The 25,122-nt window shown below is 49.8% G+C and overlaps 1 protein-coding gene and 3 long non-coding RNA genes across 24 annotated transcripts in view; 1 reads left to right on the top strand and 3 right to left on the bottom strand.

Annotated features, from left to right (window-relative positions):
* Window positions 1-25,122, bottom strand: part of cul4a (cullin 4A) — a 49,787-nt gene that overhangs the window by 1,255 nt on the left and 23,410 nt on the right. The window contains exons 13-23 of one of the 21 annotated variants that reach the window (XM_052500138.1): window positions 19,705-19,790; window positions 9,829-9,936; window positions 9,314-9,427; window positions 7,890-7,995; window positions 4,468-4,640; window positions 2,279-2,348; window positions 1,496-1,569; window positions 746-853; window positions 636-689; window positions 486-579; window positions 95-309 (exon numbers count right to left, since the gene is read on the bottom strand). In XM_052500138.1, the coding sequence (XP_052356098.1) occupies window positions 95-309; window positions 486-579; window positions 636-689; window positions 746-853; window positions 1,496-1,569; window positions 2,279-2,348; window positions 4,468-4,640; window positions 7,890-7,995; window positions 9,314-9,427; window positions 9,829-9,936; window positions 19,705-19,790 (1,202 nt within the window). The other 20 variants (XM_052500139.1, XM_052500140.1, XM_052500142.1 and 17 more) reach the window with 20 other exon arrangements.
* Window positions 2,960-3,519, top strand: LOC127916856 (uncharacterized). Its single transcript, XR_008096348.1, has 3 exons — window positions 2,960-3,019; window positions 3,082-3,266; window positions 3,374-3,519. It is a non-coding gene; the product is annotated as an uncharacterized LOC127916856 (long non-coding RNA).
* Window positions 4,659-6,234, bottom strand: LOC127916857 (uncharacterized). Its single transcript, XR_008096349.1, has 3 exons — window positions 5,923-6,234; window positions 5,806-5,844; window positions 4,659-5,735 (listed from the first exon to the last, which is right to left on the bottom strand). It is a non-coding gene; the product is annotated as an uncharacterized LOC127916857 (long non-coding RNA).
* LOC127916858 (uncharacterized) lies at window positions 6,748-7,853 on the bottom strand. Its single transcript, XR_008096350.1, has 3 exons — window positions 7,820-7,853; window positions 7,207-7,245; window positions 6,748-7,113 (listed from the first exon to the last, which is right to left on the bottom strand). It is a non-coding gene; the product is annotated as an uncharacterized LOC127916858 (long non-coding RNA).

Raw genomic sequence — 25,122 nt, 5'->3', positions numbered from 1 at the left:
TTGATGTGAATGACTGATGTGACTATATTTCAGGGTAGGAAAAAAGAACAAAAGCAACGAGAGAGAGAGAGAGAGAGTGAAAATGAAAGAGTACCTTGACGGGGAACTTGAGCTGGTTGTATAGTTCTGACACCAACAGGTTGTGGCCCAGGGTCTTCCTCATCTTCATGATGCGGACAACGGCCGCGTCGATCTGGTACTGTCTGTCCTGAAACACACGCTCTGTGGTGCTCACCTGCTCCTCTACCTGGACACACAGACACACAGACACATCAACACACGCTCTGTGGTGCTCACCTGCTCCTCTACCTGGACACACAGACACACAGACACATCAACACACGCTCTGTGGTGCTCACCTGCTCCTCTACCTGGACACACAGACACACAGACACATCAACACACGCTCTGTGGTGCTCACCTGCTCCTCTACCTGGACACACAGACATCAACACACGCTCTGTGGTGCTCACCTGCTCCTCTACCTGGACACACAGACATCAACACACGCTCTGTGGTGCTCACCTGCTCCTCTACCTGGACACACAGACACATCAACACACGCTCTGTGGTGCTCACCTGCTCCTCTACCTGGACACACAGACACACATCAACACACGCTCTGTGGTGCTCACCTGCTCTTCAAACTGAACACACAGACACATCAACACACGCTCTGTGGTGCTCACCTGCTCCTCTACCTGGACACACAGACACACATCAACACACGCTCTGTGGTGCTCACCTGCTCTTCAAACTGAACACACAGACACATCAACACACGCTCTGTGGTGCTCACCTGCTCCTCTACCTGGACACACAGACACATCAACACACGCTCTGTGGTGCTCACCTGCTCCTCTACCTGGACACACAGACACACAGACACATCAACACACGCTCTGTGGTGCTCACCTGCTCCTCTACCTGGACACACAGACACATCAACACACGCTCTGTGGTGCTCACCTGCTCTTCAAACTGAACACACAGACACACAGACACATCAACACACGCTCTGTGGTGCTCACCTGCTCTTCAAACTGAACACACAGACACATCAACACACGCTCTGTGGTGCTCACCTGCTCTTCAAACTGAACACACAGACACACAGACACATCAACACACGCTCTGTGGTGCTCACCTGCTCTTCAACCTGAACACACAGACACATCAACACACGCTCTGTGGTGCTCACCTGCTCCTCAAACTGAACACACAGACACACAGACACATCAACACACAGACACACAGACACATCAACACACGCTCTGTGGTGCTCACCTGCTCCTCTACCTGAACACACACACACAGACACACAGACACATCAACACACGCTCTGTGGTGCTCACCTGCTCTTCAAACTGAACACACAGACACACAGACACACAGACACACAGACACATCAACACACGCTCTGTGGTGCTCACCTGCTCCTCTACCTGAACACACAGACACACAGACACATCAACACACGCTCTGTGGTGCTCACCTGCTCTTCAAACTGAACACACAGACACACAGACACATCAACACACGCTCTGTGGTGCTCACCTGCTCCTCTACCTGAACACACAGACACACAGACACATCAACACACGCTCTGTGGTGCTCACCTGCTCTTCAAACTGAACACACAGACACACAGACACATCAACACACGCTCTGTGGTGCTCACCTGCTCCTCTACCTGGACACACAGACACACAGACACATCAACACACGCTCTGTGGTGCTCACCTGCTCCTCTACCTGGACACACAGACACACAGACACATCAACACACGCTCTGTGGTGCTCACCTGCTCCTCTACCTGGACACACAGACACACATCAACACACGCTCTGTGGTGCTCACCTGCTCTTCAAACTGAACACACAGACACACAGACACATCAACACACGCTCTGTGGTGCTCACCTGCTCCTCAAACTGAACACACAGACACACAGACACATCAACACACGCTCTGTGGTGCTCTACCTGCTCCTCTACCTGAACACACAGACACACAGACACATCAACACACAGACACACAGACACACAGACACATCAACACACGCTCTGTGGTGCTCACCTGCTCTTCAAACTGAACACACAGACACACAGACACATCAACACACGCTCTGTGGTGCTCACCTGCTCCTCTACCTGAACACACAGACACACAGACACATCAACACACGCTCTGTGGTGCTCACCTGCTCCTCTACCTGGACACACAGACACACAGACACATCAACACACGCTCTGTGGTGCTCACCTGCTCCTCTACCTGGACACACAGACACACAGACACACAGACACATCAACACACGCTCTGTGGTGCTCACCTGCTCCTCTACCTGAACACACAGACACACAGACACATCAACACACGCTCTGTGGTGCTCACCTGCTCTTCAAACTGAACACACAGACACACAGACACATCAACACACGCTCTGTGGTGCTCACCTGCTCCTCTACCTGAACACACAGACACACAGACACATCAACACACGCTCTGTGGTGCTCACCTGCTCTTCAAACTGAACACACAGACACACAGACACACAGACACATCAACACACGCTCTGTGGTGCTCACCTGCTCCTCTACCTGAACACACAGACACACAGACACACAGACACACACAGACACACAGACACACAGACAGACACACAGACACATCAACTGTAATTCACCATTTATTTTCTGTGAATGTTTCACTTCCTGAATAAAATGACTCCAACTCGAGAGTTGACTGTGTGAATGCATGATGGCCACACTTCCTCCAATGATGGGCAAGGGAGGAACTCAAAACTTAGGCAATAAGATTTAACTGACGGGAACCCGGAGTGGCAACCCTCAGTGGAAAGCACCATTATATGGATGAATTAGTCTGATATAACAGACACAATGATTAGAGTCAGCACTCCTTTCTGTTCAACAGGCAGGCACAGACTTGACAATGTACCGTTTCCTTCACAGAGACCGAGAGGTGTTAACCCTACCGTTTCCTTCACAGAGAGACGTGTTAACCCTACCGTTTCCTTCAGAGAGACGTGTTAACCCTACCGTTTCCTTCACAGAGAGGTGTTAACCCTACCGTTTCCTTCACAGAGACCGAGAGGTGTTAACCCTACCGTTTCCTTCACAGAGACAGAGAGGTGTTAACCCTACCGTTTCCTTCACAGAGACAGAGAGGTGTTAACCCTACCGTTTCCTTCACAGAGACAGAGAGGTGTTAACCCTACCGTTTCCTTCACAGAGACAGAGAGGTGTTAACCCTACTGTTTCCTTCACAGAGACAGAGGTGTTAACCCTACCGTTTCCTTCACAGAGACAGAGAGGTGTTAACCCTACCGTTTCCTTCACAGAGACAGAGGTGTTAACCCTACCGTTTCCTTCACAGAGACAGAGAGGTGTTAACCCTACCGTTTCCTTCACAGAGACAGAGAGGTGTTAACCCTACCGTTTCCTTCACAGAGACAGAGAGGTGTTAACCCTACCGTTTCCTTCACAGAGACAGAGAGGTGTTAACCCTACCGTTTCCTTCACAGAGACAGAGAGGTGTTAACCCTACCGTTTCCTTCACAGAGACAGAGAGGTGTTAACCCTACCGTTTCCTTCACAGAGACAGAGAGGTGTTAACCCTACCGTTTCCTTCACAGAGACAGAGAGGTGTTAACCCTACCGTTTCCTTCACAGAGACAGAGAGGTGTTAACCCTACCGTTTCCTTCACAGAGACAGAGAGGCGTTAACCCTACCGTTTCCTTCAGAGACAGAACAGAGGGGTGTTAACCCTACCGTTTCCTTCACAGAGACAGAGGCGTTAACCCTACCGTTTCCTTCACAGAGAGAGAGGTGTTAACCCTACCATTTCCTTCACAGAGACAGGTGTTAAGCCTACCGTTTCCTTCACAGAGACAGGGGTGTTAAGCGTACCGTTTCCTTCACAGAGAGAGAGGTGTTAACCCTACCATTTCCTTCACAGAGACAGAGGGGTGTTAAGCGTACCGTTTCCTTCACAGAGAGAGAGGTGTTAACCCTACCGTTTCCTTCACAGAGAGAGAGGTGTTAACCCTACCGTTTCCTTCACAGAGAGAGAGGTGTTAACCCTACCGTTTCCTTCACAGAGAGAGAGGTGTTAACCCTACCGCTTCCTTCACAGAGAGAGAGGTGTTAACCCTACCGTTTCCTTCACAGAGAGAGAGGTGTTAACCCTACCGTTTCCTTCACAGAGACAGAGAGGTGTTAACCCTACCGTTTCCTTCACAGAGAGAGAGGTGTTAACCCTACCGTTTCCTTCACAGAGACAGAGAGGTGTTAACCCTACCGTTTCCTTCACAGAGAGAGAGGTGTTAACCCTACCGTTTCCTTCACAGAGACAGAGAGGTGTTAACCCTACCGTTTCCTTCACAGAGAGAGAGGTGTTAACCCTACCGCTTCCTTCACAGAGAGAGAGGTGTTAACCCTACCGTTTCCTTCATCTGAATCTGGTTGATCTTGATGCGGAACAGTTTGTGTCTGAAGTCGTTGTTGAAGTTGAAGCGGTCTCCGTCTTCTATGTCCTTCCCCCGGGGACTCTTATTGAGGACGCGCGCCTTCCCACAGGCCAGAGACTGCAGGGTACGCCTCAACTCACCCTCCTCTGGGGACGGAACGGGGACACAGATCACGGTTACACTACTTCCATATACATCAAGTTCAATTGGAGAAATGACATGCATTTCATGAATGAGCCAAAATGTTATTTACCCCAAATACGCAATGAGATTAATGTAGAAGAGAGGTGATTAGAAGGGCACTCAACATGTACGGGCGGCACTGACACGAATTACTGATGACTGCTTAAAAGAAATGGATAAGACTACAGGAGCTGTACTGTACTGCCTTTGATATTATTGACCCTAACCGGTTGTTGAGAAATACCTATGATATGGCAATCTAATAGAACCTTCTCTAATGCCAAACATGTAGTGTAGTGTGGTGTACCGCAGGGCCGCTCTCAAAGTCCTGTACATTTTTTTTTCTTCTTCTCGATACTGAACAAAAAATAAAAACGCAACAAGTGTTGGTTTCATGTTTCATGAGCAGAAATAAGAGCCCAGAAATTGTTCATAACCACAAAAGAGCGTATTGCTCTAGGTCACATGGGGAGAGGCGAGGTGCCGATGCTTAATTTGTTGCTTTGCCGTCCACTTGCTCTCCATAAGACAGAAGAGTTCCATGCAGTCATGGCTCTGTATAATACTGTACTTCTCATTTGTTCTGGACCTGGGGACTCTGAAAAGACCCCTGGTGGCATGTCTGGTGTAAGTTGACTAAGCAAACAATTTGGAATTTCCAACACAATGTGTTTTTATAAAAACAAGAAGTGATGCAGTCAGTCTTTCCTCAACTCTCAGCCAAGAGAGACTGGCATGCATAGTATTAATATTAGCCCTCTGGTTACAATGACAAACAAGACTACATGTTAATGTTTAAATGTTGGTACATTGTAAAATCAGTCTGTAATGTCTTGTTCATTGTGTCGGAGCCCAGTAACACCAGCTGCCACCATTGGCTGAAGGGGATCAGAATCAATCTAAACTAGAGATAAATAAGGAGAGTAGTTAGTTTAATCTAAGGAAAGGACCAGAGAAAATTTATGTACACCTTTTTGTACCTATGAAGGCAGTCAGACAGACAGAGGGAGAAGCTGTACCTATGAAGACAGACAGTCAGACAGAGGGAGAAGCTGTACCTATGAAGCCAGACAGAGACAGAAGCTGTACCTATGAAGACAGACAGTCAGACAAAATGAGAAGCTGTACCTATGAAGACAGACAGTCAGACAGAGGGAGAAGCTGTACCTATGAAGACAGACAGTCAGACAGAGGGAGAAGCTGTACCTATGAAGACAGTCAGACAGACAGAGGGAGAAGCTGTACCTATGAAGACAGACAGAGAAGCTGTACCTATGAAGACAGACAGTCAGATTGACAGAGGGAGAAGCTGTACCTAATGAAGAGACAGACAGACAGAAGCTGTACCTATGAAGACAGACAGAGAAGACAGACAGACGGAGAAGCTGTACCTATGAAGACAGACAGACAGAGAAGCTGTACCTATGAAGACAGACAGACAGAGAAGCTGTACCTATGAAGACAGACAGACAGAGAAGCTGTACCTATGAAGACAGACAGAGAAGCTGTACCTATGAAGACAGACAGAGAAGCTGTACCTATGAAGACAGACAGACAGAGAAGCTGTACCTATGAAGACAGACAGACAGAGAAGCTGTACCTATGAAGAAGACAGAGCTGTACCTATGAAGAAGACAGACAGACGAAGCTGTACCTATGAAGACAGACAGACAGAGAAGCTGTACCTGAAGACAGACAGAGACAGAGAAGCTGTACCTATGAAGACAGACAGACAGAGAAGCTGTACCTATGAAGACAGACAGTATGAAGACAGACATTGACAGAGGGAGAAGCTGTACCTAATGAAGTACCTATGAAGACAGAGACAGACAGAAGCTGTACCTATGAAGACAGACAAGCTGTTGACAGACAGAGAAGCTGTACCTATGAAGACAGACAGTCAGACAGACAGAGAAGCTGTACCTATGAAGACAGACAGACAGAAGCTGTACCTGAAGCTGACAGACAGACAGAGAAGCTGTACTGTACCTGAAGACAGACAGACAGAGAAGCTGTACCTATGAAGACAGAAGACAGAGCTGTACCTATGAAGACAGAGAAGCTGTACCTATGAAGACAGACAGACAGAGAAGCTGTACCTATGAAGACAGACAGACAGAGAAGCTGTACCTATGAAGACAGTCAGACAGAGAAGCTGTACCTATGAAGACAGTCAGACAGAGAAGCTGTACCTAATGAAGACAGTCAGACAGAGAAGCTGTACCTAATGAAGACAGTCAGACAGAGAAGCTGTACCTAATGAAGACAGTCAGACAGAGAAGCTGTACCTAATGAAGACAGACAGACAGAGAAGCTGTACTAATGAAGACAGACAGACAGAGAAGCTGTACCTATGAAGACAGACAGACAGAAGCTGTACCTATGAAGACAGACAGACAGAAGCTGTACCTATGAAGACAGACAGAGAAGCTGTACCTATGAAGACAGACAGACAGAGAAGCTGTACCTATGAAGACAGACAGACAGAGAAGCTGTACCTATGAAGACAGACAGACAGAGAAGCTGTACCTATGAAGACAGACAGACAGACAGACAGAGAAGCTGTACCTATGAAGACAGACAGACAGAGAAGCTGTACCTATGAAGACAGACAGAAGACAGACAGAGAAGCTGTACCTATGAAGACAGACAGAGAAGCTGTACCTATGAAGACAGACAGACAGAGAAGCTGTACCTATGAAGACAGACAGACAGAGAAGCTGTACCTATGAAGACAGACAGACAGAGAAGCTGTACCTATGAAGACAGACAGACAGAGAAGCTGTACCTATGAAGACAGACAGACAGAGAAGCTGTACCTATGAAGACAGACAGACAGAGAAGCTGTACCTATGAAGACAGACAGACAGAGAAGCTGTACCTATGAAGACAGACAGACAGACAGAGAAGCTGTACCTATGAAGACAGACAGACAGAGAAGCTGTACCTATGAAGACAGAAGACAGACAGACAGAGAAGCTGTACCTATGAAGACAGACAGACAGACAGCTGTACCTATGAAGACAGACAGACAGACAGCTGTACCTATGAAGACAGACAGACAGAGAAGCTGTACCTATGAAGACAGACAGACAGAGAAGCTGTACCTATGAAGACAGACAGACAGACAGAGAAGCTGTACCTATGAAGACAGACAGACAGACAGAGAAGCTGTACCTATGAAGACAGACAGACAGACAGAGAAGCTGTACCTATGCCAGTGGCTGATTTGATCTCCTCCACGCTGAACTCCTCCCCCTCGTTGAACATCAATAGCACCAACGTCTGGAACAGAGACACCTGCAGCTCCTTCTTACCCTGTAGACAGACACAGTTAGAGACACGTCTGGAACAGACACCTGCAGCTCCTTCTTACCCTGTAGACAGACACAGTTAGAGACACGTCTGGAACAGACACCTGCAGCTCCTTCTTACCCTGTAGACAGACACGTCTGGAACAGACACCTGCAGCTCCTTCTTACCCTGTAGACAGACACAGTTAGAGACACGTCTGGAACAGACACCTGCAGCTCCTTCTTACCCTGTAGACAGACACACAGAGACACGTCTGGAACAGAGACACCTGCAGCTCCTTCTTACCCTGTAGACAGACACACAGAGACACGTCTGGAACAGAGACACCTGCAGCTCCTTCTTACCCTGTAGACAGACACACAGAGACACGTCTGGAACAGAGACACCTGCAGCTCCTTCTTACCCTGTAGACAGACACACAGAGACACGTCTGGAACAGACACCTGCAGCTCCTTCTTACCCTGTTGACAGACACACAGAGACACGTCTGGAACAGAGACCTGCAGCTCCTTCTTACCCTGTAGACAGACACACAGAGACACGTCTGGAACAGAGACCTGCAGCTCCTTCTTACCCTGTAGACAGACACACAGAGACACGTCTGGAACAGACACCTGCAGCTCCTTCTTACCCTGTAGACAGACACACAGAGACACGTCTGGAACAGAGACACCTGCAGCTCCCTTGTAGACAGACACACAGACACTCTGGAATAGAAATGCACATTTACCCTGTAGACAGACACAGAGACACACAACACCTGCAGCTCCTTCTTACCCTGGACAGACACACAATACACGTCTGGAACAGACACCTGTTCTACCCTGTAGATAGACAGACAGAGACACTCTGGAACAGAACAGAGCTCACCTGCAGCTCCTTCTTTAGACAAACAGAGACAGTCTGGAACAGAGACACAGCTGTAACCCAGGGTCTGGAACAGAGCTGCCACTGTAGACAGACAGACAGAACACCTGGAACCACTGCAGAGCTCCTTCTTACCCCCAGACACAGACACGCCTGGAACAGAGACACCTGCAGCTCCTTCTTACCCTGTAGACAGACACACAGAGACACCTGCAGCTCCTTCTTACCCTGTAGACAGACACACAGAGACACGTCTGGAACAGACACACCTGCAGCTCCTTCTTACTCTGTAGACAGACACACAGAGACACGTCTGGAACAGAGACACCTGAAGCTCCTTGGTAAAAGACTCATTAGAAATTTGACATTTCAAAGAACGCCGCCCAACTTCTAGGACAGTGCTTCTCCGGTCCTCAAATACCCACACTGTTCTAGGGAAACCTTTCAGGCTCACCTCTTTAAACTCAGTCTTCAGAACAGCGTGGCCCAGGGTGGGCTGCCACTGGAGCTTCCTGCCACTGTGTTTCCCCAGGTAGAACAGCTTGAATACCTCCTGGAGCTTCACCATCTGGGAAGAGCGAGGAGCGAGGGAGGGGAGGGGGAAGAGCGAGGGAGGGAGGCGGAAGAGCGAGGGAGGCGGAAGAGCGAGGGGAAGATAAAGCGACATTTAGGAGGGGGAAGACGAGGGGTGGGGGGAAGAGCGAGGGAGGGAGGCGGAAGAGCGAGGGAGGCGGAAGAGCGAGGGGGAAGAGCAAGCGAGGGAGGGGGAAGAGCGAGGAGGAGGGGGAAGAGCGAGGAGGAGGGGGAAGAGCGAGGAGGAGGGGGAAGAGCGAGGAGGAGGGGGAAGAGCGAGGAGGAGGGGGAAGAGCGAGGAGGAGGGGGAAGAGCGAGGAGGAGGAGGGGGGGAATTTATATAGGCTCCATAAAACCCAGCATACACACTACCCAACCACACACAGACAGACATACCTCAGGGGGCAGGTGGACCTCCATAGGAGTGTAGGAGGGCCAGTAGCCCATGGTGAGGATGTTGACCGTCAGCTCCAGCTGGCTGGGTTCACTCTGGTTCTGGGTGTACTGGGGGAGACAGACAACCTGATTCAATAGATTCATGTACTGGTGGACACAACCTTGTTCAATACTGGAATAAAATACATTAATGTCCTGTTGTGTGAGACAATCAAATCCTTAATTTTTGGGAAAATGGTGTAAATTGAGAATTCCTTAATTCAAGAAATCATTTGAATCCATCTGGGAACAAATGTAAACATCATTGGATTACCCCAATTGGTAGAGATGTTAAACATGATTCTCTGTGGTAAATCAATATATTACAGTAGTAATATTGCTCAGTGTTTGTGTCCTTTATCTTCCCATATTGGTATGAACCCGTTTCAACGATTGATTGCTATCTTGTGTCATCGCATTTTTTTTTTTTACATCCGATAGAGAGTTGTTTGTGACTGCACAGATCTCTCTCTTATCTCGCAAAAGGCTAATGGGATAGCTCCAAAGCAGTTTAGCTACAATAAGCTAATGGGATAGCTCAAAAGCAGTTTAGCTACAATAAGCTAATGGGATAGCTCCAAAGCAGTTTAGCTACAATAAGCTAATGGGATAGCTCAAAAGCAGTTTAGCTACAATAAGCTAATGGGATAGCTCAAAAGCAGTTTAGCTACAATAAGCTAATGGGATAGCTCCAAAGCAGTTTAGCTACAATTTGCTGTCTAACATGAGAACATATTACCAAGGTGACATCTGCTGAATCCCACTTCTGCCATAAAACTGTCAAAATGAATCTAAACTAACAAAATGCTGATTGACGTTGATGTGGATCAAGGCAGCCCCCCCCAAGCACCTCTCTGATTCAGAGGGGGTGGGTTAAATGAAGACACATTTCAGTTGAATGCATTCAGTTGTACAGCTGACACACACACGGTTGAAGTCGGAGGTTTACATGACACCATAGCCAAATACATTTACATTCCTGACATTTAATCCGAGTGAAAATTCCCTGTCCTAGGTCAGTTAGGATCACCACTTTATTTTAATAATGTGAAATGTCAGAATAATAGAGAGAATTATTTATTTCAGCTTTTATTTCTTTCATCACATTCCCAGTGGGTCAGATGTTTCCATACACTCAATTAGCATTTGGTACCATTGCCTTTAAATTGTTTAACTTGGGTTAAATGTTTTGGGTAGCCTTCCACAAGCTTCCCACAATAAGTTGGGTGAATTGTGGCCCATTCCTCCTGACAGAGCTGGTGTAACTGAGTCAGGTTTGTAGGCCTCCTTGCTTGCACACGCCTTTTCAGTTCTGCCCACAAATTTTCTATAGGATTGAGGTCAGGGCTTTGTGATGGCCACTCCAATACCTTGACTTTGTTGTCCTTAAGCCATTTTGCCACAACTTTGGAAGTATGCTTGGGGTCATTGTCCATTTGGAAGACCCATTTGCGACCAATCTTTAACATCCTAACTGATGTCTTGAGATGTTGCTTCAATATATCCACATAATTTTCCAGCCTCATGCCATCCATGTTGTGAAGCGAACCAGTCCCTCCTGCAGCAAAGCACCTCCACAACATGATGCTGCCATCCCCGTGCTTCACGTTTGGGATGGTGTTCTTCGGCTTGCAAGCCTCCCTCTTTTTCCTCCAAACATAACGATGGTCATTATGGCCAAACAGTTTGATTTGTGTTTCATCAGACCAGAGGACATTTTTCCAAAAAGTACGATCTTTGTCCCCATGTGCAGTTGCAAACTGTAGTCTGGCTTTTTATGGCGGTTTTGGAGCAGTGGCTTTTTCCTTGCTGAGCAGCCTTTCAGGTTGTCGATATAGGACTTGTTTTACTGTGGATATAAATACTTTTGTACCCGTTTCCTCCAGCATCTTCACATGGTCCTTTGCTGCTGTTGTGGGATTGATTTGCACTTTTCACACAAAAGTGCGTTCATCTCTAGGAGACAGAATGCATCTCCTTTCTGAGCGGTATAACGGCTGCGTGGTCCCATGGTGTTTATACTTGCTTACTATTGTTTGTACAGATGAACGTGGTACCTTCCGGTGTTTGGAAATTGCTCCTAAGGATAAACCAGACTTGTGGAGGTCTACAGTTGTTTTTTCTGAGGTCTTAGCTGATTTCTTTTGATTTTCCCATGTCGTCAAGCAACGAGGCACTGCGTTTGAAGGTAGGCCTTGAAATACATCCACAGGGAAACCTCCAATTGACTCAAATGATGTCAATTAGCCTATCAGAAGCTTCTAAAGCAATGACATAATCTTCTGGAATTTTACAAGCTGTTTAAAGGCACAGTCAACTTACTGTATGTAATCTTCTGACCCACTGGAATTGTGATACAGTGAATTAAAAAGTGAAATAATCTGTCTGTAAACAATTGTTGGAAAAATAACTTGTGTGATGCACAAAGTAGATGTCCTAACCAACTTGCCAAAACTATAGTTGGTGAACAAGAACTTTGTGGAGTGGTTGAAAAACAAGTTTTAATGACTCCAACCTCCGTGTATGTAAACTTCTCGACTTCAACTGTAGCCATGTCAGTAAGCTAGCTAACGACAACAGCTCCACAGCTGAAAGTCAGGGCACTAGAGACCAACGTCCTGACACACAACTTGTCCAGTCAGGGCACTAGAGACCAACGTCCTGACACACAACTTGTCCAGTCAGGGCACTAGAGACCAACGTCCTGACACACAACTTGTCCAGTCAGGGCACTAGAGACCAACGTCCTGACACACAACTTGTCCAGTCAGGGCACTAGAGACCAACGTCCTGACACACAACTTGTCCAGTCAGGGCACTAGAGAGACCAACGTCCTGACACACAACTTGTCCAGTCAGGGCACTAGAGACCAACGTCCTGACACACAACTTGTCCAGTCAGGGCACTAGAGACCAACGTCCTGACACACTTGTCCAGTCAGGGCTGATACGTCCTGACACACAACTTGTCCAGTCAGGGCACTAGAGACCAACGTCCTGACACACAACTTGTCCAGTCAGGGCACTAGAGACCAACGTCCTGACACACAACTTGTCCAGTCAGGGCACTAAGACCAACGTCCTGACACACAACTTGTCCAGTCAGGGTAGAGACCAACGTCCTGACACACTTGTCCAGGGCACTAGAGACCAACGTCCTGACACACAACTTGTCCAGTCAGGGCACTCCTGACACCAATTGTCCAGTCAGGGTCCCAACGTTCTGACACACAACTTGTCCAGTCAGGGCACTAGAGACCAACGTCCTGACACACAACTTGTCCAGTCAGGGCACTAGAGACCAACGTCCTGACTTCACAACTTGTCCAGTCAGGGCACACAACGTCCTGACACACAACTTGTCCAGTCAGGGCACTAGAGACCAACGTCCTGACACACAACTTGTCCAGTCAGGGCACTAGAGACCAACGTCCTGACACACAACTTGTCCAGTCAGGGCACTAGAGACCAACGTCCTGACACACAACTTGTCCAGTCAGGGCACTAGAGACCAACGTCCTGACACACAACTTGTCCAGTCAAGACCAACGGCACAGTGTCCTGACACACAACTTGTCAGTCAGGGCACTAGAGACCAACGTCCTGACACACAACTTGTCCAGTCAGGGCACTAGAGACCAACGTCCTGACACACAACTTGTCCAGTCAGGGCACTAGAGACCAACTTGTCCCTGACACACAACTTGTCCAGTCAGGGCACTAGAGACCAACGTCCTGACACACAACTTGTCCAGTCAGGGACACACAACTTGTCCAGTCAGGGCACTAGAGACCAACGTCCTGACACACAACTTGTCCAGTCAGGGCACTAGATTTCCCTGACACACTTGTCCAGTCGTCCTGACACACAACTTGTCCAGTCAGGGCACTAGAGACCAACGTCCTGACACACACTTGTCCAGTCAGGGCACTAGAGATCCAACGTCCTCCACTTGTCAGTCAGGGCACTAGAGACCAACGTCCTGACACACAACTTGTCCAGTCAGGGCACTAGAGACCAACAACTTGTCCAGTCTGACACAACTTGTCCAGTCAGGGCACTAGAGACCAACGTCCTGACACACAACTTGTCCAGTCAGGGCACTAGAGACCAACGTCCTGACACACAACTTGTCCAGTCAGGGCACTAGAGACCAACGTCCTGACACACAACTTGTCCAGTCAGGGCACAGTCACAACTTGTCCAGTCAGGGCACTAGAGACACAAGTCAGGGCACTCCTGACACACAACTTGTCCAGTCAGGGCACTAGAGACCAACGTCCTGACACACAACTTGTCCAGTCAGGGCACTAGAGACCAACGTCCTGACACACAACTTGTCCAGTCAGGGCACTAGAGACCAACGTCCTGACACAACTTGTCCACAGGGCACTCCTGACACACAACTTGTCCAGTCAGGGCACTAGAGACCAACGTCCTGACACACAACTTGTCCAGTCAGGGCACTAGAGACCAACGTCCTGACACACAACTTGTCCAGTCAGGGCACTAGAGACGTCCTGACCAACGTCCTCAGGGCACACACAACGTCCTGACACACAACTTGTCCAGTCAGGGCACTAGAGACCAACGTCCTGACACACAACTTGTCCAGTCAGGGCACTAGAGACCAACGTCCTGACACACAACTTGTCCAGTCAGGGCACTAGAGACCAACGTCCTGACACACAACTTGTCCAGTCAGGGCACTAGAGACCAACGTCCTGACACACAACTTGTCCAGTCAGGGCACTAGAGACCAACGTCCTGACACACAACTTGTCCAGTCAGGGCACTAGAGACCAACGCCCTGACACACAACTTGTCCAGTCAGGGCACTAGAGACCAACGTCCTGACACACAACTTGTCCAGTCAGGGCACTAGAGACCAACGTCCTGACACACAACTTGTCCAGTCAGGGCACTAGAGACCAACGTCCTGACACACAACTTGTCCAGTCAGGGCACTAGAGACCAACGTCCTGACACACAACTTGTCCAGTCAGGGCACTAGAGACCAACTGACACACAACTTGTCCCTGACACACAACTTGTCCAGTCAGGGCACTAGTCCTGACACAACGTCCAGTCAGGGCACTGACACACAACTTGTCCAGTCAGGGCACTAGAGACCAACGTCCTGACACACAACTTGTCCAGTCAGGGCACTAGAGACCAACGTCCTGACACACAACTTGTCCAGTCAGGGCACTAGAGACCAACGTCCTGACACACAACTTGTCCAGTCAGGGCACTAGAGACCAACGTCCTGACACACAACTTGTCCAGTCAGGGCACTAGAGACCAACGTCCTGACACACAACTTGTCCAGTCAGGGCACTAGAGACCAACGTCCTGACACACAACTTGTCCAGTCAGGGCACTAGAGACCAACGTCCTGACACACAACTTGTCCAGTCAGGGCACTAGAGACCAACGCCCTGACACACAACTTGTCCAGTCAGGGCACTAGAGACCAACGTCCTGACACACAACTTGTCCAGTCAGGGCACTAGAGACCAACGTCCTGACACACAACTTGTCCAGTCAGGGCACTAGAGACCAACGTCCTGACACACAACTTGTCCAGTCAGGGCACTAGAGACCAACGTCCTGACACACAACTTGTCCAGTCAGGGCACTAGAGACCAACGCCCTGACACACAACTTGTCCAGTCAGGGCACTAGAGACCAACGTCCTGACACACAACTTGTCCAGTCAGGGCACTAGAGACCAACGTCCTGACACACAACTTGTCCAGTCAGGGCACTAGAGACCAACGTCCTGACACACAACTTGTCCAGTCAGGGCACTAGAGACCAACGTCCTGACACACAACTTGTCCAGTCAGGGCACTAGAGACCAACGTCCTGACACACAACTTGTCCAGTCAGGGCACTAGAGACCAACGCCCTGACACACAACTTGTCCAGTCAGGGCACTAGAGACCAACGTCCTGACACACAACTTGTCCAGTCAGGGCACTAGAGACACAACGTCCAGTCAGGGCACTGACACACAACTTGTCCAGTCAGGGCACTAGAGACCAACGTCCTGACACACAACTTGTCCAGTCAGGGCACTAGAGACCAACGTCCTGACACACAACTTGTCCAGTCAGGGCACTAGAGACCAACGTCCAGTCAGGGCACTAGAGACCAACGTCCTGACACACAACTTGTCCAGTCAGGGCACTAGAGACCAACGTCCTGACACACAACTTGTCCAGTCAGGGCACTAGAGACCAACGTCAGGGCCTGACACACAACTTGTCCAGTCAGGGCACTAGAGACCAACGTCCTGACACACAACTTGTCCAGTCAGGGCACTAGAGACCAACGTCCTGACACACAACTTGTCCAGTCAGGGCACTAGAGACCAACGTCCTGACACACAACTTGTCCAGTCAGGGCACTAGAGACCAACGTCCTGACACACAACTTGTCCAGTCAGGGCACTAGAGACCAACGTCCTGACACACAACTTGTCCAGTCAGGGCACTAGAGACCAACGCCCTGACACACAACTGACACACAACTTGTCCAGTCAGGGCACTAGAGACCAACGTCCTGACACACAACTTGTCCAGTCAGGGCACTAGAGACCAACGTCCTGACACACAACTTGTCCAGTCAGGGCACTAGAGACCAACGTCCTGACACACAACTTGTCCAGTCAGGGCACTAGAGACCAACGTCCTGACACACAACTTGTCCAGTCAGGGCACTAGAGACCAACGTCCTGACACACAACGTGTCCAGTCAGGGCACTAGAGACCAACGTCCTGACACACAACTTGTCCAGTCAGGGCACTAGAGACCAACGTCCTGACACACAACTTGTCCAGTCAGGGCACTAGACCAACGCCCTGACACACAACTTGTCCAGTCAGGGCACGACACACAACATGTCCCTGACACACAACTTGTCCAGTCAGGGCACTAGAGACCAACGTCAGGGCCTGACACACAACTTGTCCAGTCAGGGCACTAGAGACCAACGTCCTGACACACAACTTGTCCAGTCAGGGCACTAGAGACCAACGTCCTGACACACAACTTGTCCAGTCAGGGCACTAGAGACCAACGTCCTGACACACAACTTGTCCAGTCAGGGCACTAGAGACCAACGTCCTGACACACAACTTGTCCAGTCAGGGCACTAGAGACCAACGTCCTGACACACAACTTGTCCAGTCCAGTCAGGGCACTAGAGACCAACGTCCTGACACACAACTTGTCCAGTCAGGGGGCACGTCCTGACACACAACTTGTCCAGTCAGGGCACTAGAGACCAACGTCCTGACACACAACTTGTCCAGTCAGGGCACTAGAGACCAACGTCAGGGCCTGACACACAACTTGTCCAGTCAGGGCACTAGAGACCAACGTCCTGACACACAACTTGTCCAGTCAGGGCACTAGAGACCAACGTCCTGACACACAACTTGTCCAGTCAGGGCACTGACACACAACTTGTCCAGTCAGACAACGTCCTGACACACAACTTGTCCAGTCAGGGCACTAGAGACCAACGTCCTGACACACAACTTGTCCAGTCAGGGCACTAGAGACCAACTGACACACAAGTCCAGTCAGGGCACCAACGTCCTGACACACAACTTGTCCAGTCAGGGCACTAGAGACCAACGTCCTGACACACAACTTGTCCAGTCAGGGCACTAGAGACCAACGTCCTGACACACAACTTGTCCAGTCAGGGCACTAGAGACCAACGTCCTGACACACAACCTGTCCAGTCAGGGCACTAGAGACCAACGTCCTGACACACAACCTGTCCAGTCAGGGCACTAGAGACCAACGTCCTGACACACAACCTGTCCAGTCAGGGCACTAGAGACCAACGTCCTGACACACAACTTGTCCAGTCAGGGCACTAGAGACCAACGTCCTGACACACAACTTGTCCAGTCAGGGCACTAGAGACCAACGTCCTGACACACAACTTGTCCAGTCAGGGCACTAGAGACCAACGTCCTGACACACAACTTGTCCAGTCAGGGCACTAGAGACCAACGTCCTGACACACAACTTGTCCAGTCAGGGCACTAGAGACCAACGTCCTGACACACAACTTGTCCAGTCAGGGCACTAGAGACCAACGTCCTGACACACAACTTGTCCAGTCAGGGCACTAGAGACCAACGTCCTGACACACAACTTGTCCAGTCAGGGCACTAGAGACCAACGTCCTGACACACAACTTGTCCAGTCAGGGCACTAGAGACCAACGTCCTGACACACAACTTGTCCAGTCAGGGCACTAGAGACCAACGTCCTGACACACAACTTGTCCAGTCAGGGCACTAGAGACCAACGTCCTGACACACAACTTGTCCAGTCAGGGCACTAGAGACCAACGTCCTGACACACAACTTGTCCAGTCAGGGCACTAGAGACCAACGTCCTGACACACAACTTGTCCAGTCAGGGCACTAGAGACCAACGTCCTGACACACAACTTGTCCAGTCAGGGCACTAGAGACCAACGTCCTGACACACAACTTGTCCAGTCAGGGCACTAGAGACCAACGTCCTGACACACAACTTGTCCAGTCAGGGCACTAGAGACCAACGTCCTGACACACAACTTGTCCAGTCAGGGCACTAGAGACCAACGTCCTGACACACAACTTGTCCAGTCAGGGCACTAGAGACGTCCTGACACACAACTTGTCCAGTCAGGGCACTAGAGACCAACGTCCTGACACACAACTTGTCCAGTCAGTCAGACCAACGTCCTGACACACAACTTGTCCAGTCAGGGCACTAGAGACCAACGTCCTGACACAACTTGTCCAGTCAGGGCACTAGAGACCAACGTCCTGACACACAACTTGTCCAGTCAGGGCACTAGAGACCAACGTCCTGACACACAACTTGTCCAGTCAGGGCACTAGAGACCAACGCCCTGACACACAACTTGTCCAGTCAGGGCACTAGAGACCAAGAGTCCAGTCAGGGCAACGTCCTGACACACAACTTGTCCAGTCAGGGCACAGGGCACTGTCCAGTCAGGGCACTAGAGACCAACGTCCTGACACACAACTTGTCCAGTCAGGGCACTAGAGACCAACGCCCTGACACACAACTTGTCCAGTCAGGGCACTAGAGACCAACGTCCTGACACACCTGTCAGGGCACACAACTTGTCCAGTCAGGGCACTAGAGACCAACGTCCTGACACAAGACCAACGCCCTGACACACAACTTGTCCAGTCAGGGCACTAGAGACCAACGTCCTGACACACAACTTGTCCAGTCAAGGCCCTGACACACAACAGCACTAGAGACCAACGTCCTGACACACAACTTGTCCAGTCAGGGCACTAGAGAGACCAACGTCCTGACACACAACTTGTCCAGTCAGGGCACTAGAGACCAACGTCCTGACACACAACTTGTCCAGTCAGGGCACTAGAGACCAACGTCCTGACACACAACCTGTCCAGTCAGGGCACACACAACTTGTCCAGTCAGGGCACTAGAGACCAACGTCCTGACACACAACTTGTCCAGTCAGGGCACTAGAGACCAACGTCCTGACACACAACTTGTCCAGTCAGGGCACTAGAGACCAACGTCCTGACACACAACTTGTCCAGGAGACGGCGACCCGTTTCCTTTCCTTCTGTTAGGTTTTTGAAAAATAAACGGACACTAAATATTCAAAATACGAGTTCCACAAGACTGATTGGTTGAGGGACGAGCGTCACGGAGGGGTGACGACAACACGGCCTCAAGTCAGATGATTCACTGGTGGTAAATGTATACTACAGTAAGGACTTCAGTGACATGGAGGAGTCTGTGTTCACCTGCTTGAACTGGATCATAACGTCTTTGGAGAGCTCCATGTCCTTAAACATCCCCTCCAGCTTACTGGTGAAGGCCGCTCCACACTCTGCAGGGACAGGAAGCAGGAAGTCAAAAACCATCACACCCACTCTCTGTTAACAAGTTTTTATAGAGTATTATAAGCTGGGTGGTTCGAGCGCTGAATGCTGATTGGCTGACAGACAGGGTATATCAGATCATATACCACGGGTATGATAAAACATGTATTTTTACTGCTCTAATTATGTTTGTTACCAGTTTATAATAGCAATAAGGAACCTCTGGGGTTTGGGGTATATGGTCAATATACCACGGCTAATGGCTGTATCCAGGCACTCAGTGTTGCGTCGTGCTTAAGAACAGCCCTTAGCCTTGGTGTAATTGGCCCATATTCCACACCTCCTACGGACGGGCCTTACTGCTTAAACACATTGCATGACCTGGTAACTGTGGTGCTGTTTCTACAGTCACACCAGAGGTAGTGACAAACCACCGATGGGCCAACTTCACTGCTGAGGCAACAATCAGAATCTGCCGGAGGACATTTGACATTATCCCACGAACACAGGGCTTAAAATAAACACACTCGCCAAATGAGGGTAGATTGACATTGGTGGGTAGAGGTCTATATCACCAGCCATGTAGGTGGGTAGAGAGGTCTATATCACCAGCCATGTAGGTGGGTAGAGGTCTATATCACCAGCCATGTAGGTGGGTAGAGAGGTCTATATCACCAGCCATGTAGGTGGGTAGAGGTCTATATCACCAGCCATGTTGGTGGGTAGAGAGGTCTATATCACCAGCCATGAGGTGGGTCTATATCACCAGCCATGTTGGTGGGTAGAGACCATCACCAGCCATGTTGGTGGGTAGAGAGGTCTATATCACCAGCCATGTTGGGTGGGTCTATATCACCAGCCATGAGGTGGGTCTATATCACCAGCCATGTTGGTGGGTAGAGGTCTATATCACCAGCCATGTTGGTGGGTAGAGGTCTATATCACCAGCCATGTTGGTGGGTAGAGAGGTCTATATCACCAGCCATGTTGGTGGGTAGAGAGGTCTATATCACCAGCCATGTTGGTGGGTAGAGGTCTATATCACCAGCCATGTTGGTGGGTAGAGGTCTATATCACCAGCCATGTTGGTGGGTAGAGGTCTATATCACCAGCCATGTTGGTGGGTAGAGTCTATATCACCAGCCAGGTCTATATCACCAGCCATGTTGGTGGGTAGAGGTCTATATCACCAGCCATGTTGGTGGGTAGAGAGGTCTATATCACCAGCCATGTAGGTGGGTATATCACCAGCCATGTTGGTGGGTAGAGGTCTATATCACCAGCCATGTAGGTGGGTAGAGGTCTATATCACCAGCCATGTTGGTGGGTAGAGGTCTATATCACCAGCCATGTTGGTGGGTAGAGGTCTATATCACCAGCCATGTTGGTGGGTAGAGGTCTATATCACCAGCCATGTTGGTGGGTAGGTGGGTAGAGGTCTATATCACCAGCCATGTTGGTGGGTAGAGAGGTCTATATCACCAGCCATGTTGGTGGGTAGAGAGGTCTATATCACCAGCCATGTGGTGGGTAGAGGTCTATATCACCAGCCATGTTGGTGGGTAGAGGTCTATATCACCAGCCATGTTGGTGGTAGAGGTCTATATCACCAGCCATGTTGGTGGGTAGAGGTCTATATCACCAGCCATGTTGGTGGGTAGAGAGGTCTATATCACCAGCCATGTTGGTGGGTAGAGAGGTCTATATCACCAGCCATGTTGGTGGGTAGAGGTCTATATCACCAGCCATGTTGGTGGGTAGAGGTCTATATCACCAGCCATGTAGGTGGGTAGAGAGGTCTATATCACCAGCCATGTAGGTGGGTAGAGGTCTATATCACCAGCCATGTAGGTGGGTAGAGGTCTATATCACCAGCCATGTAGGTGGGTAGAGGTCTATATCACCAGCCATGTAGGTGGGTAGAGGTCTATATCACCAGCCATGTTGGTGGGTAGAGGTCTATATCACCAGCCATGTTGGTGGGTAGAGGTCTATATCACCAGCCATGTTGGTGGGTAGAGGTCTATATCACCAGCCATGTTGGTGGGTAGAGGTCTATATCACCAGCCATGTGGGTGGGTAGAGGTCTATATCACCAGCCATGTTGGTGGGGGAGGTCTATATCACCAGCCATGTTGGTGGGTAGAGGTCTATATCACCAGCCATGTTGGTGGGTAGAGAGGTCTATATCACCAGCCATGTTGGTGGGTAGAGAGGTCTATATCACCAGCCATGTTGGTGGGTAGAGAGGTCTATATCACCAGCCATGTTGGTGGGTAGAGGTCTATATCACCAGCCATGTAGGTGGGTAGAGGTCTATATCACCAGCCATGTAGGTGGGTAGAGGTCTATATCACCAGCCATGTTGGTGGGTAGAGGTCTATATCACCAGCCATGTTGGTGGGTAGAGAAGTCTATATCACCAGCCATGTTGGTGGGTAGAGAGGTCTATATCACCAGCCATGGGTAGAGGTCTATATCACCAGCCATGTAGGTGGGTAGAGAGGTCTATATCTATATCATCACCAGCCATGTCTATATCACCAGCCATGTTGGTGGGTAGAGGTCTATATCACCAGCCATGTAGGTGGGTAGAGGTCTATATCACCAGCCATGTTGGTGGGTAGAGGTCTATATCACCAGCCATGTAGGTGGGTAGAGGTCTATATCACCAGCCATGTTGGTGGGTAGAGGTCTATATCACCAGCCATGTAGGTGGGTAGAGGTCTATATCACCAGCCATGTTGGTGGGTAGAGAGGTCTATATCACCAGCCATGTTGGTGGGTAGAGAGGTCTATCTCACCAGCCATGTTGGTGGGTAGAGAGGTCTATATCACCAGCCATGTTGGTGGGTAGAGGTCTATATCACCAGCCATGTTAGGTGGGTAGAGGTCTATATCACCAGCCATGTTGGTGGGTCTATATCACCAGCCATGTTGGTGGGTAGAGGTCTATATCACCAGCCATGTTGGTGGGTAGAGGTCTATATCACCAGCCATGTTGGTGGTTAGAGAGGTCTATATCACCAGCCATGTTGGTGGGTAGAGAGGTCTATATCACCAGCCATGTAGGTGGGTAGAGAGGTCTATATCACCAACCATGTTGGTGGGTAGAGGTCTATATCACCAGCCAACAACCCGGTCGCATTCACAGGTAGTATCACATTTTCATTTCATTACAGTACAACGGTTTGATTTGTTTGATCGTAGCTAGCTACATAGCTAGCTACATAGCCGTCTTTGTTTCAAAGATAATTGTGTAGTCTAGACCGATTTCCTAGGTTAGCTAGCCAGCTATTGTCGTTCTTTTAACTCAACGTAACGTAAACAACACTGCTAGCTAGCCAGCTAGCCCCGAACAGCAGCACTGTAGAAATTATTACACTCAACGGAACGACTTGATTAGTGTAGTGTCAACAACGCAGCTACTGCCAGCTAGCCTACTTTAGCAGTACTGTATCATTTTAATCATTTTAGTCAATAAGATTCTTGCTACGTAAGCTTAACTTTCTGAACATTCGAGACGTGTAGTCCGCTTGTCATTCAATTTCCTTGCATTAGCGTAGCCTTTTCTGTAGCCTGTCAACTATGTGTCTGTCTATCCCTGTTCTCTCCTCTCTGCACAGACCATACAAACGCTCCACACCGCGTGGCCGCGACCACCCTAACCTGGTGGTCCCAGTGCGTACGACCCACGTGGAGTTCCAGGTCTCTGGTAGCCTCTGGAACTGCCAATCTGCGGCCAACAAGGCAGAGTTCATCTCAGCCTATGCCTCCCTCCAGTCCCTTGACTTCTTGGCACTGACGGAAACATGGATCACCACAGATAACACTGCTACTCCTACTGCTCTCTCCTCGTCCGCCCACGTGTTCTCGCACACCCGAGAGCTTCTGGTCAGCGGGGTGGTGGCACCGGGATCCTCATCTCTCCCAAGTGGTCTTTCTCTCTTTCTCCCCTTACCCATCTGTCTATTGCCTCCTTTGAATTCCATGCTGTCACAGTTACCAGCCCTTTCAAGCTTAACATCCTTATCATTTATCGCCCTCCAGGTTCCTCGGAGAGTTCATCAATGAGCTTGATGCCTTGATAAGCTCCTTTCCTGAGGACGGCTCACCTCTCACAGTTCTGGGCGACTTTAACCTCCCCACGTCTACCTTTGACTCATTCCTCTCTGCCTCCTTCTTTCCACTCCTCTCCTCTTTTGACCTCACCCTCTCACCTTCCCCCTACTCACAAGGCAGGCAATACGCTTGACCTCATCTTTACTAGATGCTGTTCTTCCACTAACCTCATTGCAACTCCCCTCCAAGTCTCCGACCACTACCTTGTATCCTTTTCCCTCTCGCTCTCATCCAACACTTCCCACACTGCCCCTACTCGGATGGTATCGCGCCGTCCCAACCTTCGCTCTCTCTCCCCGCTACTCTCTCCTCTTCCATCCTATCTTCTCTTCCCTCTGCTCAAACTTTCTCCAACCTATCTCCTGATTCTGCCTCCTCAACCCTCCTCTCCTCCCTTACTGCATCCTTTGACTCCCTATGTCCCCTATCCTCCAGGCCGGCTCGGTCCTCCCCTCCCGCTCCGTGGCTCGACGACTCATTGCGAGCTCACAGAACAGGGCTCCGGGCAGCCGAGCGGAAATGGAGGAAAACTCGCCTCCCTGCGGACCTGGCATCCTTTCACTCCCTCCTCTCTACATTTTCCTCCTCTGTCTCTGCTGCTAAAGCCACTTTCTACCACTCTAAATTCCAAGCATCTGCCTCTAACCCTAGGAAGCTCTTTGCCACCTTCTCCTCCCTCCTGAATCCTCCCCCCTCCCTCCTCCCTCTCTGCAGATGACTTCGTCAACCATTTTGAAAAGAAGGTCGATGACATCCGATCCTCGTTTGCTAAGTCAAACGACACTGCTGGTTCTGCCCACACTGCCCTACCCTATGCTCTGACCTCTTTCTCCCCTCTCTCTCCAGATGAAATCTCGCGTCTTGTGACGGCCGGCCGCCCAACAACCTGCCCGCTTGACCCTATCCCCTCCTCTCTTCTCCAGACCATTTCCGGAGACCTTCTCCCTTACCTCACCTCGCTCATCAACTCATCCCTGACCGCTGGCTACGTCCCTCCCGTCTTCAAGAGAGCGAGAGTTGCACCCCTTCTGAAAAAAACCTACACTCGATCCCTCCGATGTCAACAACTACAGACCAGTATCCCTTCTCTCTTTTCTCTCCAAAACTCTTGAGCGTGCCGTCCTTGGCCAGCTCTACCGCTATCTCTCTCAGAATGACCTTCTTGATCCAAATCAGTCAGGTTTCAAGACTAGTCATTCAACTGAGACTGCTCTTCTC

The sequence above is a fragment of the Oncorhynchus keta genome, chromosome 37 (assembly GCF_023373465.1).
Source record: "Oncorhynchus keta strain PuntledgeMale-10-30-2019 chromosome 37, Oket_V2, whole genome shotgun sequence".
NCBI lineage: Eukaryota > Metazoa > Chordata > Actinopteri > Salmoniformes > Salmonidae > Oncorhynchus > Oncorhynchus keta.
The sequence above is the reverse complement of the archived record's forward strand: the minus strand, read 5'-3'. Positions and strand labels throughout refer to the sequence as shown.